General features: G+C 52.7%; 1 protein-coding gene across 1 annotated transcript; it reads right to left on the bottom strand.

The window, feature by feature from the left end:
• Nucleotides 1–104: 104 nt before the first annotated feature.
• On the bottom strand, nt 105–13,158 carry LOC100453767 (angiotensin-converting enzyme-like protein Ace3). Its single transcript, XM_009251949.4, is given in 15 exon segments — nt 105–449; nt 850–1,042; nt 5,853–5,975; nt 6,467–6,537; nt 6,539–6,566; nt 9,136–9,280; nt 9,423–9,646; nt 10,252–10,424; nt 10,516–10,613; nt 10,703–10,894; nt 11,628–11,771; nt 11,931–12,018; nt 12,258–12,416; nt 12,770–12,906; nt 13,002–13,158. Coding segments are annotated over 15 exon segments (2,277 nt in total).
• Between the last annotated feature and the right edge of the window lie 478 nt (nt 13,159–13,636).

Raw genomic sequence — 13,636 nt, 5'->3', positions numbered from 1 at the left:
CTATGCATGCAGGCTGTCCCCTCCTCTGCCCTCCAGCTCTCTGGCTTAGCCTCCCTCCTCCTGCCCCCCAACCTCACCAGCTTCACTCATGTCTAGTCCCAGCTTCACCATTCAGCTCTTACCCATGGAGGCTTCCTGCTTTACTGTGTGAAAATCCGGGTGGCCAGGCTGATTGAGCACAGCATCAGGACAAGGCAGAGGCCCAGCAGCATCCACTGTCTTTTAGCAGCCTGGTGGGGTTCCATGGCTATGCCCAGGAAGTAGGCATTGGGCAGTGGACTGAATATCTCAGTGTCTTGAGTCAGTGACTGTTTTTCCAGGGTGTGAAGCCTGCAGGCCAGCCCCAGCACCACCAGAGACATGACAAAGCCCAGGGCCAGCAGCACCCAGTACCCAAATTTAGCCTGGTTGGGGTCCAGCTTCAGACTCAGGAATGTCACTTTGTCTGTGTCTTTTTCTGTGGAAGACATGGGAGTCTCATAGGGCAGGTAGAACTGGAGAGGGACCCCTGGGGTCTCCTGTGGCTGTCAGAGGAGATCTGATTGGACTACATGCCCCTGCATGCAAGGGACCAGAGGCAAGATGCTGACCCTTTGCTCAGATGTCAGCCTGGCAACCTAGCTGGACAGTGTGCAAGGAAGCAACTGAGCCAGGGGCTGGGGCATGGGCGGTGGTCTTGGCTGAAGCTGCATCAGGCCTGGTACAGACAGGGTCCCACAGCAGCAGTGCTGCTGATTCAATCCAGGTCATGAATGAGCCGGGGGTTAAGGCTGGGTGGGGGTAGGTACTAGGACAGAGCAGGGTAAGGTGGAGCCTGGGGCTGGTCCAGAGCTGGAACCAGGGTCAGATTATCAAATCTTCAAAGGAACAGCTGAAGTCCGGCTAGTCTAAGATGTCCCCTTGCTTCATGTTCTCAGTCACCAGCCAGTTCAGTAGGGGTTTGAAGTAGGTCATGAGGGCCTTTGCAGACACCTCGGACTCCCCAGTCAGCATCTTTAGGACCTCTGGCCAGGGCTTGCTTGAGCTTAGCTTTAGAGCATCCCTGGGGGAGTGGGTGCAGCTGTGAGGCTGTGTGGGGGCATCAGCTATTGCTGCTGAGACCCCCAGTGCACCCAATCCTGGCCCCAGCGATTGGCCAGCCAGAACTTTCCCACAGAGCTTGGCATAGTGGATACAATCACAAGTTTGAAAGAAGATTAATGTGGGTTTGAATCTCAGCTCTGCCCTTTAGTAGCTGTGGGGCCTTGGGCAAGTAACCTTTCTGAGCCTCAGTTTCCATATCCATAAAACGGAGATGATAATGATATCTACCTCGAAGAGCCATTGTGATGATTAAATAAGCATGGTGCTGGGAGCATGGCATGCAGGCAATACATGTTAACTACTGATGATGATGATGATGATTACTAGTACTACTGGTAATACTGTCATGATTATTATTCTCCTGGACTCAAATAGGCATAAAGTCCTGAGACACTGTTTCCTGTGAGGTGCTCGGTGTCGGTAGATAGTGGCAGCTCTTCACCCCTTTCTGGTTTCAGGGAGGGTTTTGGAGGATCAGAAACATCATGAGCATGGGAGGTGCTCCGCACACCACCTGTAGTGCTGCACAAATGTCAGCTGTGTTTCACGGCACACCCAGTCCTTAGGGGCAGGTGGTTGAGCTTTATACTAGGTCCCTTGGGCTCACAATGGGAGTATAAGGTGTGCTGAAGCCAGGGCTCCAGGCTTCTCCACTCCAGAGTCCCCAGGAGAGGCAGTGGTGGGCAGATGTTGATCCTTCACAACCTGTTGTTCCTTGATCCAACTCTCAGGAGACAGTTGGGACCCAGAGGCCTAGAGGTCACAATCTAGGGTCTAGACTAACAGGGCCCAGGCTTAAACCTGACCTAGCAGTGCTACTTATGGACTGCATAACCTTAAGCAGACAACTTAGCCTCTCTCGGCCTCAGTTTCCTCATCAGTAAAATGGGAGCCATGAATACCTGCCCTCACTGTGATGAGGACCAAGTCCCACAATGATGAAGGAGGGTTTGTAGCTTGCAAAGGCTTATGTGCATCACTTAATAAACAACTGGAAAAGAATGAGTTAGGGAAACCAAAGGTCAGTGGGGCCTTGGCAGAAACCACTGGAGAAGAAAAACCACAACTAACTCTAGGTAAGAGGTTCTGATGCTGGCTCCTGAGTAAGAGCACGAACCTAGTAGGAGAAAAGCTTCAACCACTGAGAATCTACCCATTTAGAAACAGTCCTTCAGGCTGGGTGGGACAAGACGTTTGACCAAAGGGCAGCCAACAGCCTATGTGGACAGGACATGAGACCAGAGAGCAGCAGAGATGACAACTGGATGCTGCCTGGAGCTTTCAACTCCAAAGTGACAACAACACACCCCATGGACAAGGTCAGGCGCACCATGGCTGGTAGGGTGAGGCTGGGTGACTTTGAGAACTTTGACCAGGCCCAATTCAACCCTCCATTCCCAACAGAACCAGCCCAGAGCCTGACTCAGGGCCATCATATTTAGGAGGATGAATCAAAAGTAGCAAAACCAACTTTTAAGATCAATTAGGCAAAAGAGCAGCCAAGAATCTTTCTCTTTTCTCTCTGCAAGCACTCACATACCCTCTCCCCTCCACAAACCATATTCTGCTCTGCTGCTATTTCATCATCTGCAAAGGTCATGACATCCTCCTTACTCAGAAACCTTTCCTCTGCCCACGGCTCAGAAAATGGTATGTGAAGTCATAAGCCTGGAATTAGGATTTTCCCTGAGCAGGGGTCTGGCCAGGAACACACAGGGACTGGTGAGCAATGACAAGAGATGACTCACTGGCCACATGCTTTGGTGCCAAGTCAGACCCTGAGAGCCCTGTGCACCTTGAGTGGGGTGAGGGTGGGAAGTGGTGAAAATGACTGAGGTCAAACATCCCATCAATCAGGTGGGATGAAAGAGGTGAGTTGATGTAAAAGAAAACAGATATCTTGGCCAGGCGTGGTGGCTCACACCTGTAATCCCAGCACTTTCGGAGGCTGAGGTGGGTGGATCCCTTGAGGCCAGACGTTCGAGACCAGCCTGGCCAGCATGGTAGAACCCCGTCTCTACTAAAAATACAAAAATTAGCCAGGCGTGGTGGTGTGTACCTGTAATCCCAGCTACTCTGGAGGCTGAGGCAGGAGAATCGCTTGATCCCAGGAGGCGGAAGTTGTAGTGAGTCGAGATCATACCACCGCAGTCCAGCCTGGGTGACAGAGTGAGACTGTCTCAAAAACAGAAAAGAAAAGAAGAAAAGAAAATAGATATCTGCTATTTTTTTCTCTTTCTTCTTCTTCTTTTTTTTTTTTTTTTTTAAGACGGAGGTCTCGCTCTGTTGCCAAGGGTGAAGTGCAGTGGTGTGATCTCAGCTCACTGCAGCCTTGACCTCCTAGGCTTAAGTGATCCTCCTACCTCAGCCTCCTGAGTAGTTGGGACTACAGGGGCGTGCCACCATGCCTGGCCAAATTTTGTTCATTTTTTGTAGATACAGGGTCTAACCATGTTGCCCACTCTGGTCTCAAACTCCTAGGCTTAAGGCTTAAGGGATCCTCCCATCTTGGCTTTCCAAAGTTTTGAGGTTATAGGTGTGAGCCACCATGACTGCTTTCTGCTATTTCTTGCACACTAGCATTTGAGGACAAAACTCCCTCCTCGGTTCCCCGGCATGACCTCCTAACCCTCTTTCTATGTTCACGAAAGCCCCTTTCTATTGCCTGGTATTATGAAATTTATTTATTTATTTATTTATTTGAGATGGAGTTTCACTCTTGTCGCCCAGGCTGGAGTGCAGTGGCACAATCTCGGCTCACTGCAACCTCCGCCTCCCAGGTTCAAGCAATTCTCCTGCCTCAGCCTTCCAAGTAGCTGCGATTACAGGCGACCACCACCACTCTCAGCCAATTTTTTGTATTTTTAGTAGAGACGGGGTTTTGCCATGTTGGGCAGGCTGGTCTCGAACTCCTAACCTCAGGTGATCTGCCAGCCTCGGCCTCCCAAAGTGCTGGGATTACAGGTGTGAGCCACCATGTCTGGCCATGAAATTTATTTATCCTGTGGTTCATCTCTCCCTGTTGGATGCAGAGCAGCTGGTCTGCATGAGGACAAGTAAATGTTTACTGAATGAATAAATGACAGGCAGCCAGAGATATGAATGCAAAGAGCAGAGAGGTGCCCTTATGTTCAACATGTTCATAAAAGCTCAAAGCTGGGCAATCAGCTAGAATAAAGCCCTGAGACGTGAAAGGATGGAAGAGCAAATCTACTAGGGAGACAACAGTCATGCAAGGTGCAGCCCTCCCTAGGAGCAAAGCCCAGGGGATCAGTCCTGAAACCCCATCTGGCCTGGTGGTTACAGATAAACTGCATGGTGGAATCAAAAATATGCTCATTAAATTTGCAAAGGATACTAAATCTGTGGCAGTGTTAATCCTCTAGGAGACAGGAATAAAGCTCAAGATGACCTTGACCAATTAGGGAAATGGACCTATTGAAATCTGTTGAAATTCAACAGGAAAATGATCAAGTCGGTGGGTGAGCTCCACCTCTCCAAGGTTGGAGTGCTGATCTTGGAACCAGTTAGACCTGGATCTAAGCTCACCAGGGGCTGTATTCTTTGAATAATGGAGGCGAACAGGGTGAAAGATAATGTGTTCTGGAGTCAGTTCTGGGTTCAAAGCATGACTTTGCTTCTTGCTAGATGAATGACGCACAACGACACCACCTCTCTTGCCTTCAGTTTCATCATTTGTAAAAGGCAGATAATAATATCCACTTTGCAAAGTTAAGAGCTATTATTATAATATGAAACACTGTAAGAGTACTCATCAGAGAGTGCCCCCTGTAGTAGTAAATGCTTCACATTTTCAGTTCAGTCCCCTACTCCCTCAGGATTTGCTTTAGGACTAAAAACCACTGCCATGTAGGTAGGCATGGAAAGAATAAGCTAAACACCAAGTGCAGAGAAAAAGACTCAAGGGTCAAAGTGGACCACAGGCTGACCAGAAGCATACCAAGAGGCTACTGTGAAAGCAACCTGGATCAGCCTGGGAACTGGATTTAGGCACCTCCAAGAAGAGGTGGGAGAAACAGACTGCACTCAAGGGTGTGCCAAGTGCTGCTGAGAGGGTAGGTCGGCACCTTGTAAGGAAAGGATAAGGGGGATTCGGATGGAAGGCTGAAGCCTGAGGTAGAACCCCAGTGCTGGCTTCCTATCTAGGACAGTTTGGCTTACTGGCATATGTGTGTGCATGTGTGTGTGTGTGTTAGTGGGAGGGGCTAAACATTGTCTTTTCTTTCTTTTTTTTTTTTTTGAGATGGAGTTTCACCTTGTTGCCCAGGCTGGAGTGCAATGGTGCAGTTTCGGCTCACTGCAACATCCACCTCCCATGTTCAAGTGATTCTCCTGCCTCAGCCTCTCAAGTAGCTGGGATTACAAGCGCCTGCCATCATGCCCAGCTAATTTTTGTATTTTTGGTAGAGACGGGGTTTCACCATGTTGGCCAGGCTGGTTTCGAACTCCTGCCCTCAGGTGATCCGCCTGCCTCGACTTCCCAAAGTGCTGGGATTACAGGCGTGAGCCACTGTGCCCAGCCTAAGCAGTGTCTCTGAACACAGAAGGCTACACAAGAGGAAATGGGCTCTGATTAATGTAGGAAAGACTGCAGTCTGGCATGAGGAAGAACTTCGGCTAGAATATAAGCTTAATGAAGCTCTGGTCAAGGTATCTAGTGTAGTCAGGTGTGGAGAGGGAGCCTGGAGCAGGACTTCCTTAAAGGGAGATGGGGGAGCCCAGAACAAATGAAGGAAGAGGGCACTCACCCCAGGAGCTTCCCGGCAATCTTGGAGTTGTAGATGTCACACTGGTGCATTGGACCCATGTGGCCCCAGGCTTCGCACAGTGTTTCCTGGAACTGGAACTGGAGCACCAGACTGAGGAAGTACCTGGTTGAGAAACGTGAGGGCAGGCTGGGGAGTGAAGACCAGGAGTGGGAAACTCAGAGCCACTTGGGACCAGGCAGCTCTGACATGCAGTGACCACGAGGGCCCCATGTCAGCAGTCACTGCCTGGGTAGAGGCTCCTTGGGCAGGGCCCAGCCTCGGGCTGACCCTAGAGTACTGGGGGGCTCTCCTTCTCCAGCTTTCTGAACCAGCAATCACCCCAACCCTTGCCCCCCTCTGACCTGCTCTCCTCCAAGGAACAGCAGGGATGGTCTAGAATATTCCCATCAGCTCTGCCCTCTACACAGGACCTGATGCAAAAGCTCAAAGGATTCTAGGTCAGAGGCCTCAGAAGGCTGTGCAACCCAACAGGAAGAGATGGGCAGGGGTACAGGGTGACATTTGGACCTAGGGCCTTTCTGCAAATCCTCGCCTCATTTCCCACTCTCCTCAACTCCTAGGACTGGCAGTGCTAACAGGGCCCAGGCCTTTACCGTATGTAGGGCACACCAGCAGAAATGCGGAACTTGGCACCTGGATCAAAGTCTTCATCTGAGTGAGGAACCTGGGGGGCACAAGCCCTGGTATTTCAACCTAGCAGGGAAAAGGCAGAGGGCTTGGTGGTGGTGTCTGGCAGGTTCTCGGAGCCTCTTTCCCTCCCTCCCTCCCTTCCTCCTTCCTTCCTTCCTTCCTTCCTTCTTTCCTTCCTTCCTTCCTTCCCTCCCTCCCTCCTTCCCTCCCTCCTTCCTTTCTTCCTTTCCTTCCTTTCCTTTTTTCCTTCTTTTCTTCTTTCTTTTTTTTTTTTCCAGAGTCTTGCCCTGTTGCCCAGGCTGAAGTGCAGTGGCGTGATCTCGGCTCACTGTAACCTCCCCCTCCTGGGTTCAAGCGATTCTCTTGTCTCAGCCTCCCAAGTAGCTGGGATTATAGGCGTGAGCCACCGCACCTGGCCTGCCTTTTTCTTTTCAAAGCACCTACATGTCTACCAAAACTGGACTTGGCAGGCTGAGGATACCTAATGCATTTTTATTGATTAAATAAATGAAAACACATGGGATTGGGAATCAGAGTAAAACAATAGCAGTTAACACTGACTGAACACTTCCTCTATGCTCAGAACCATGTCCAGCTCTCCACATAGACTCACGCATCATGCACTCAACACCGTCCTGGTCTCTGGGGGAGAGACCAGTGGGGGAGTGGGGGAGGCAAGGCCCCTGCTTGCATCCTAACAGTGGGGGACAGATTATAGACCAATAAACAAGGTCATTTCATCTAGTAAGAAGTCTTGAGAAGAAAACAGAGTAACATCCCTGTGGGGCAGTACTACTATTATTCCCATTTTGCAGATGAGGAAACCAAGGTTTGGAGATCAGGGAATGGGCCGCAGGACACAGAGCTAGTCACAGTCACACCCTGATAACCTGAAGGTCTGGTTTTGCCCCTCTGAGATGTGTGACTGTGGGAAAGTTGCCGATTGTCTCCAAGTCTTGTTGTAAAATGTCTATAAAATGGAAGGAAGTAGGCAGGGTGTGCTGGCTCACACCTGTAATCCCAGCACTTTGGGAGGCTGATGTGGGAAGATTGCTTGAGCCCAGGAGTTCAAGACTAGCCTGGGCAACAAAGTGAGACCCTGTCCCCACAAAAAATACAAAAATGAGCCAGGTGTTCTGGTGCGCATCTGTAGTCCCAGCTACTCAGGTGCTGAGGCAGGGGGATTGCTTGAGCCCAGGAGGTCAGGGCTGCAGTGAGCCATGATTGCACCACTGCTCTCCAGCCTGGGCAACAGAGTGAGACCCTGTCTCAAAAATAAGGCTTCATCATTGGCTCACTGGAGCCTCTGAACCATCTCCAAGGTTAACAGAGTGTCAGGAGCTTCCGTCCCAGTTGACAGGGCCTTATTCAAGGCCCAGGGAGTTGCCACCCCTCCTGCTTAGCCCCGGGGTTCCATCAGCTGGGGTGATGGGCAGGGCTGACAGAGGCCTCCTGCAGGTGCCTCAGATGGCCTATGAGGGTGACCTTAGAGAGACACAAGGTCAAGACTCTGCCAAACCCACCAGGGAGACCTGCTCCTGAAGTCAAGAGTGGGAGTGAGAGGACAAGGGGAGGAGCTCCCAGCTCTGCCACCTGCTGGTTTGCTGTATGACCTCGGGCTGGTTTGTGACCTCTCTGAGCTTCAGCTGTTGCTTCTGTGAGCTGAGCGTTTTGAAATGATCACAACGCAAGGTGGTTGTAAATGTTCAAATTAAACATAAGAGGTTGGGTACAGTGGCTCATGCCTGTAATCCCCGAATTTTGGGAGGCCTAGGCAAGCAGATCGCTTGAGTCCAGGAGTTTAAACCTGGACAACATGGCGAACCCCACCTCTAAAAAAAAAAAATTACACAAAACTAGCCAGTGTGGTGGTGCATGCCTGTAGTCCCAGCTACTCAGGAGGCTGAGGAAGGAGGATTGGTTGAGGCTGGGAGGTCAGGGCTGCAGTGAGCCGTGATCATGCCACTGTACTCTAGCCTGAGTGACAGAGCGAGGCCCTGTCTCAAAAAACAAACAAAAAAAGTAAGAGCCTGTTGCAGAGCCAGGAGCATCCCCTGGCAACCCCAAATCACACTATGACCAGCAGACTGAAGCTGGTCAGTCTGAGGCCTGCCACATATGGAGGAGCCCTGGTCACAGGCATTTATTATCCCATCAAATGGCCAGGGGTCAGTGATGAGGTGTAACACGGGGGTCCCTCACTCGAGAGTGATGCCTCCCAACTGCTGGTCGGTTCCCATGGCAGCTTGGGGATGTTAAGCCCAAGGCAGGCATGTGTGCATTTTAGGGGCCGGCCTATCTCCCATGGGGAGTCTTTCCCCAGAAAGGAAAGTGCTCAGGCCCCCGCATACCCCATTGCCTGGCACCAGGAAGGGAGGGAGGTATGGGAGGGCCTGCCTGGTGGTCAATGTTCTGTGATTGGAGAAGCTCAGTTGCAATCATTGTGTGAGCTTCCCAGCCACGCAGGGAGCAGGTGGGGCCACCACCAGGATCCATTTTTCACAGATGAGGAGACTAAAGCCTAGAAAGGCTAAGAGACCTGCTCAGTGCCTGCGTGGATGATTAGAGAGGTTCTTGTGCTGCAGAAAGTCCTGGAAATGGCCCATCTGGTGGAAGATGGTGCCCAACCCACCTGAGGTTCCACCACTCCTGATTGTAGATGTCCTTCCAGATGGTGCCGTCAAAGACCTTCCAGCGAAACAGGTCCATCAGGTAGCCGAAGGGGATGAAGGCGATCTTCTCCAGGGCAATGTGCATCAGGAAATTGACCTCATCCTCTGGGAAGAGGGCGAGGGCAGTCAAGAGGCAACCCCTGGGATCTCCTTCTCGTAGCTTTGCCCGAGAGCCCTGACCCCACCGAGCCCTAGCTGCGGCTCCAGGCTTGTGCTGCCCTCCTGCTGGGCCCTTGATCCTCATCACCTGAGTCCTGGTACTAGCGGCTGAGCAGGCCTATGTTGAGCAGGTGCTTGTGGGAGGAGGCCGAGACGGTGATCACAGACCCCACAGCCTCTTCAAAGGCTGGGCCGGCGCCTGCGCAGAAGATGATGGAGAGGTTCTTGTACTGCAGGAAGTACTGGATATGGCCCATTTGGTGGAAGATGGAGAGCAGGTCTTCTGTGGTCACTTCCGTGCACTTCTTTATTCTACAAGCAAAGGGCATGGGTCAAGGAGCATGGAGAAAGGGAGTTTCCCCATTCAGACTCCTTGAGGGATTGGGTGGTCGGGTTGGAGCCCAGACAGGCCTTGGCAGTTGTTCTTTTTTTTTTTTTTTTTTTTTCTTTTGAGACGGAGTCTTGCTCTGTCCCCCAGGCTGGAGTGCAATGGTGCGATCTTGGCTCACTGCAGCCTCCGGCTCCCAGGTTCCAGTGATTCTCCTGCCTCAGCCTCCTAGCTGGGATTACAGGCACACGCCACCATGCCTGGCTAATTTTTGTATTTTTAGTAGAGACAGGGTTTCGCCATGTTGGCCAGGCCGGTCTCGAACTCCTGATCTCATGTGATCCACCGCCTTGGCCTCCCAAAGTGCTAGGATTACAGGCGTGAGCCACCGTGCCCGGCCGGCAATTGTTCTTTCTTACTGCAGGCCCCATATCCACCCAGCAACCAAGCCCTTTCCTCTCACGTCACCTTTCCTTCTGTGTTTCTCACTTGCCTTCCCCCTCCTCTGCCCTGGCTTTCCCCTGCCCATACCTAAGACAGCCAGACAGGGGAGAGGAGAGGGCCGGGTGTGTGGTGCCGCCGTGAGCACCTGAAATCGTCGTCCTGGTAGAAGTTCCAGGCAGAGGTGTGACACTCCACCTCTCGCCCATCGGTTGGCCTCATCAGCATAGACTTTTTCCAGAAACCGGGTGGGATGGGCAGCAGCGCCAAGGAGGTGAAGAATGTCTCAGCCTCTTCCGACATTTTCTCTGGCTTCCAGTGCTATGGGAAAAGAGGGGGTGTGGAGGGCACTGCCCTGTTTGCCCAAGGATGCCGATGGGGAGGGGCAGGGACAGACAGGCCAAGCACTAACCTGGCCTTTCATGATCTTTGTGACATCCTCGGGGATCTTCTTCGGGAAGGGCAGGACCGGGTCTAAGATGTTGACCCAGGACTGAGCCCACATGTTCCCTGGAAGAAGAGGAGAGGGGCTAAGAGGAGGCTGGAGACAATCTCTGCCCTTATCTGGCACTCACCTCGGCCACCAGCAGGGCCTTTACCCAGGAGGTGGGCAGGGATGGGCCCCCTCAGGTCGATGAGCTCGGGCCCATAGTGGCGGTGGAGGGCCCTGCGCACGTAGGTGTGCAGGTTCAGGTAGAGTGGCCGCAGCTCCTGGAAGAGCCGCTCCAGGTCTTGCTCCAGAGTATTCGACTCATACTTGGAATGACACAAGGCCCCCGTGTCTTTGCAACCTAGGACAGGAGAGAGGACTCACTAGGAGCTCACCATCTCACCCTTTAGCCCTGGCCTAGCTGACAGGAGACCCAGACGCCTTCTAGGGAAGCCACTCAACCTCGCTGACCCTCTGGGTCTTCTTTGGCAAAATGGGGAGAATACCTGCCCATTTCAGAAAGGCACTGAGCAAAGTCCATGATCCGAGCTCCCAACCATGCCTGCAAGGCCCTGAGTCCCCTCTTATCTCACCTCATCCTTAGCCCTGTGGCCACCTGGGCTTCTTTCAGGTCTTCCAGAGCACCAGCTCCTCCTGCCGCGGAGCCTCTGCCTAGGATGCTGTTCTTTCACATCTTGCTCCCCCTCTTTTGCCCATCTTTTAGGTCTTGGATAAATATCAGAGGCCTTCCCTGTCCACTTGTCTGCAGCAGCCTCTTCTCATTCTCTTTCTCAGCAGCCTCTTCCTATTCCGCATCACCCCAGATGGTAGTGAGAGACAGGTGTTTCCTGAATATGGTGTGTCTCCCCGCAGGACCGTAGGTGCACGAGGGCAGGCACCTGTCTTTTCACCTATGTGTCATCAGAACCTCCCCAGCACCTAGCACATAGGTGCTCTATGAATATTTGGAAAGCCCAGCTGCAGGGCTCATAGGTCCTGTCTCCAGGGCCCTACGGCCACCTTCACCCTGGGAAAGCTCAGCTTCGCCGCTTCCTTGCCATCACTCCAAGCTCCGTGGCATCCCGTCTGCTCACCGTTGAGCTGTGCAGCCTTGTTGCTGAGCTCCACGTAGTACTCAAAGGTGCTGCAGATCTGGTGGCCCACGGCATCCTGCCAGCCCTGCCAGGCCCACAGCAGCTCCTCTTTGTCCCTGGAGATGGCCATGATTTCTTCGAGTTCTATGCCCAGAAAAGGAGCCATGGGGGACCCACTCCCACTTGCCTCTTCCCTCACCCTCCTGGCAATAAGGGAGGGTGGTTGGGGACTGGGAGGGGCCCCTGGAAGGGACTGAGTGCTGGAGATTCTGTGGTTGGGTGGGACAGGGCTTGGGTGCTCACCAGGCTCCAAGGACAGGCAGGGCGCCTCATTCAGGCACACCTGGGCCACACTGTATGCCATCTCCATGTAGGCCAGAAGCTCATTATACTGGGGGAACAGGTGTTACCCAGGGTAGGCTGGTGCCCCGGGTCTGCCCCCAGTGCTCGCCCCACCAGCCAGGAGAGATTGGCACCCCCACCTCTACTCGTGTCCTTCTCCAGAGGAAGTTCTGATCCTGCTCCTCCTCCACCCCCTGCCTCCCTCCTGCCCCAGGCACTCTGGCTCCCCCACCAGACCCCTGGGGCCAGGGAGCATGTGCCTAAAGGCCTGGGGGCTCCATCCATCACCTCCTGCAGCTCGTCCTTGGGCAGGGCTGCCTTGTCTATGTTCTGCAGCTTACTCAGCATGCGATTCACATCCGGGTCCTGGAACTGGGTGACTTTAAACAGGGGGGCCTGGGTGCCAAAGTAAATCATGAACAGGGACCTCTCCATGTCCTTGTGCAGCTGCAAAGAGGGCCAGCAAGGTTGAGGGAGAGGGGAAGGGTCCCACTTGACCTCCAGGGCCATGGCACCCTAACTGACTCCCTAATTTGGCTTAGGGAGCAAGATTTGCTAAGAAGGAGAGGGCAGCAACCTGGGTCCCTAAAAGCAAGGAGGTGAGACTTACAAAGGACAAGAAGCAAGAGGAAGTTTAGGGCTTCCAGGAGGCCCAGAGCTTGCAGCCCGCTTTGACATGTACACTGGGGCTTCCCTTGTTCCTCTTGCTTGGGATGGAGGTGGGACGTGTGGTGCCCCATGGTCCCAAATCCCTGAAAAGAGCAAATAGAGGAGAGTCTGGGGTGGAGGTGGTACCACACCATCTCCTCCTGATTTTTCCTGGTGATGTTGGTGACATAGTTCCAAGTGGCCTCCATGAACTTGTTCAACACAACTTCAGCTGTTTGGTCATAAAACTGCAGGAAGATCTTGGCCTCAGTCTCATTGTAGAAGTCATCTGCAGGGAAGGATATGGGCATCATGTGCCGAGAAGGTCCTGTCCGCACCCAGTCCGTTTGTCTGGTCCCATGCTTCTTGGGGTCCCAGCCACACCTAAACTATGTTCACCCTTGATCCTGAGCCAAGGCAAGAGCTGCCCATAACAGAGGAGCACAAGTAGGGAAGGTCCAGGGCGAGTCCACCTTGCTCCCACGACCAAGAGAGCAGCAGAGCTGGGTGAGGCTATGGGCCAATCACAAGCCAGCTCCATATTGTGATGTCAGGGGCCAGAGGCTCAGCCACAGAATGTTAGAACTGGAAATCCTCATTCACCTCCTGGTCCAACTGTCCCCATTTTACAGGTGGGGAGACTGAAGTCCAGAAAGTCAAGCCAAATGATCTGGTTCATATAGTTAGCTAATGGTGAGCCAAAAGGAGGAAACAGGGGTCTTGACTTTTAGGCCAGAACTTGTTCTGCTCTCCTCGGCCACTTTTCCCTGGGGCTAGAGCCACCCTTGGGTTATGGCCAGGGATAGATGAGGCCCTCCCTCCATAGGCTGGGACCACCTCTGAGCAGGTGGGTGGGATGATGGATGGATGGATGGATGGATGGATGGATGGATTGATGGATGGATGGATGGATGTGATATATCTGGGTCTCTGGAAGCCAGGTTGTCTCTCTAGGTTTTTCTAACTTGACCTCTTATGTTCACATGTTTGGGCTTTTTCTCTGTTATAGGCTGTGCAAT

This window comes from Pongo abelii, chromosome 19, assembly GCF_028885655.2.
Source record: "Pongo abelii isolate AG06213 chromosome 19, NHGRI_mPonAbe1-v2.0_pri, whole genome shotgun sequence".
Classification (NCBI taxonomy): Eukaryota; Metazoa; Chordata; class Mammalia; order Primates; family Hominidae; genus Pongo; species Pongo abelii.
This window is presented reverse-complemented; position numbering and strand designations above follow the sequence as displayed.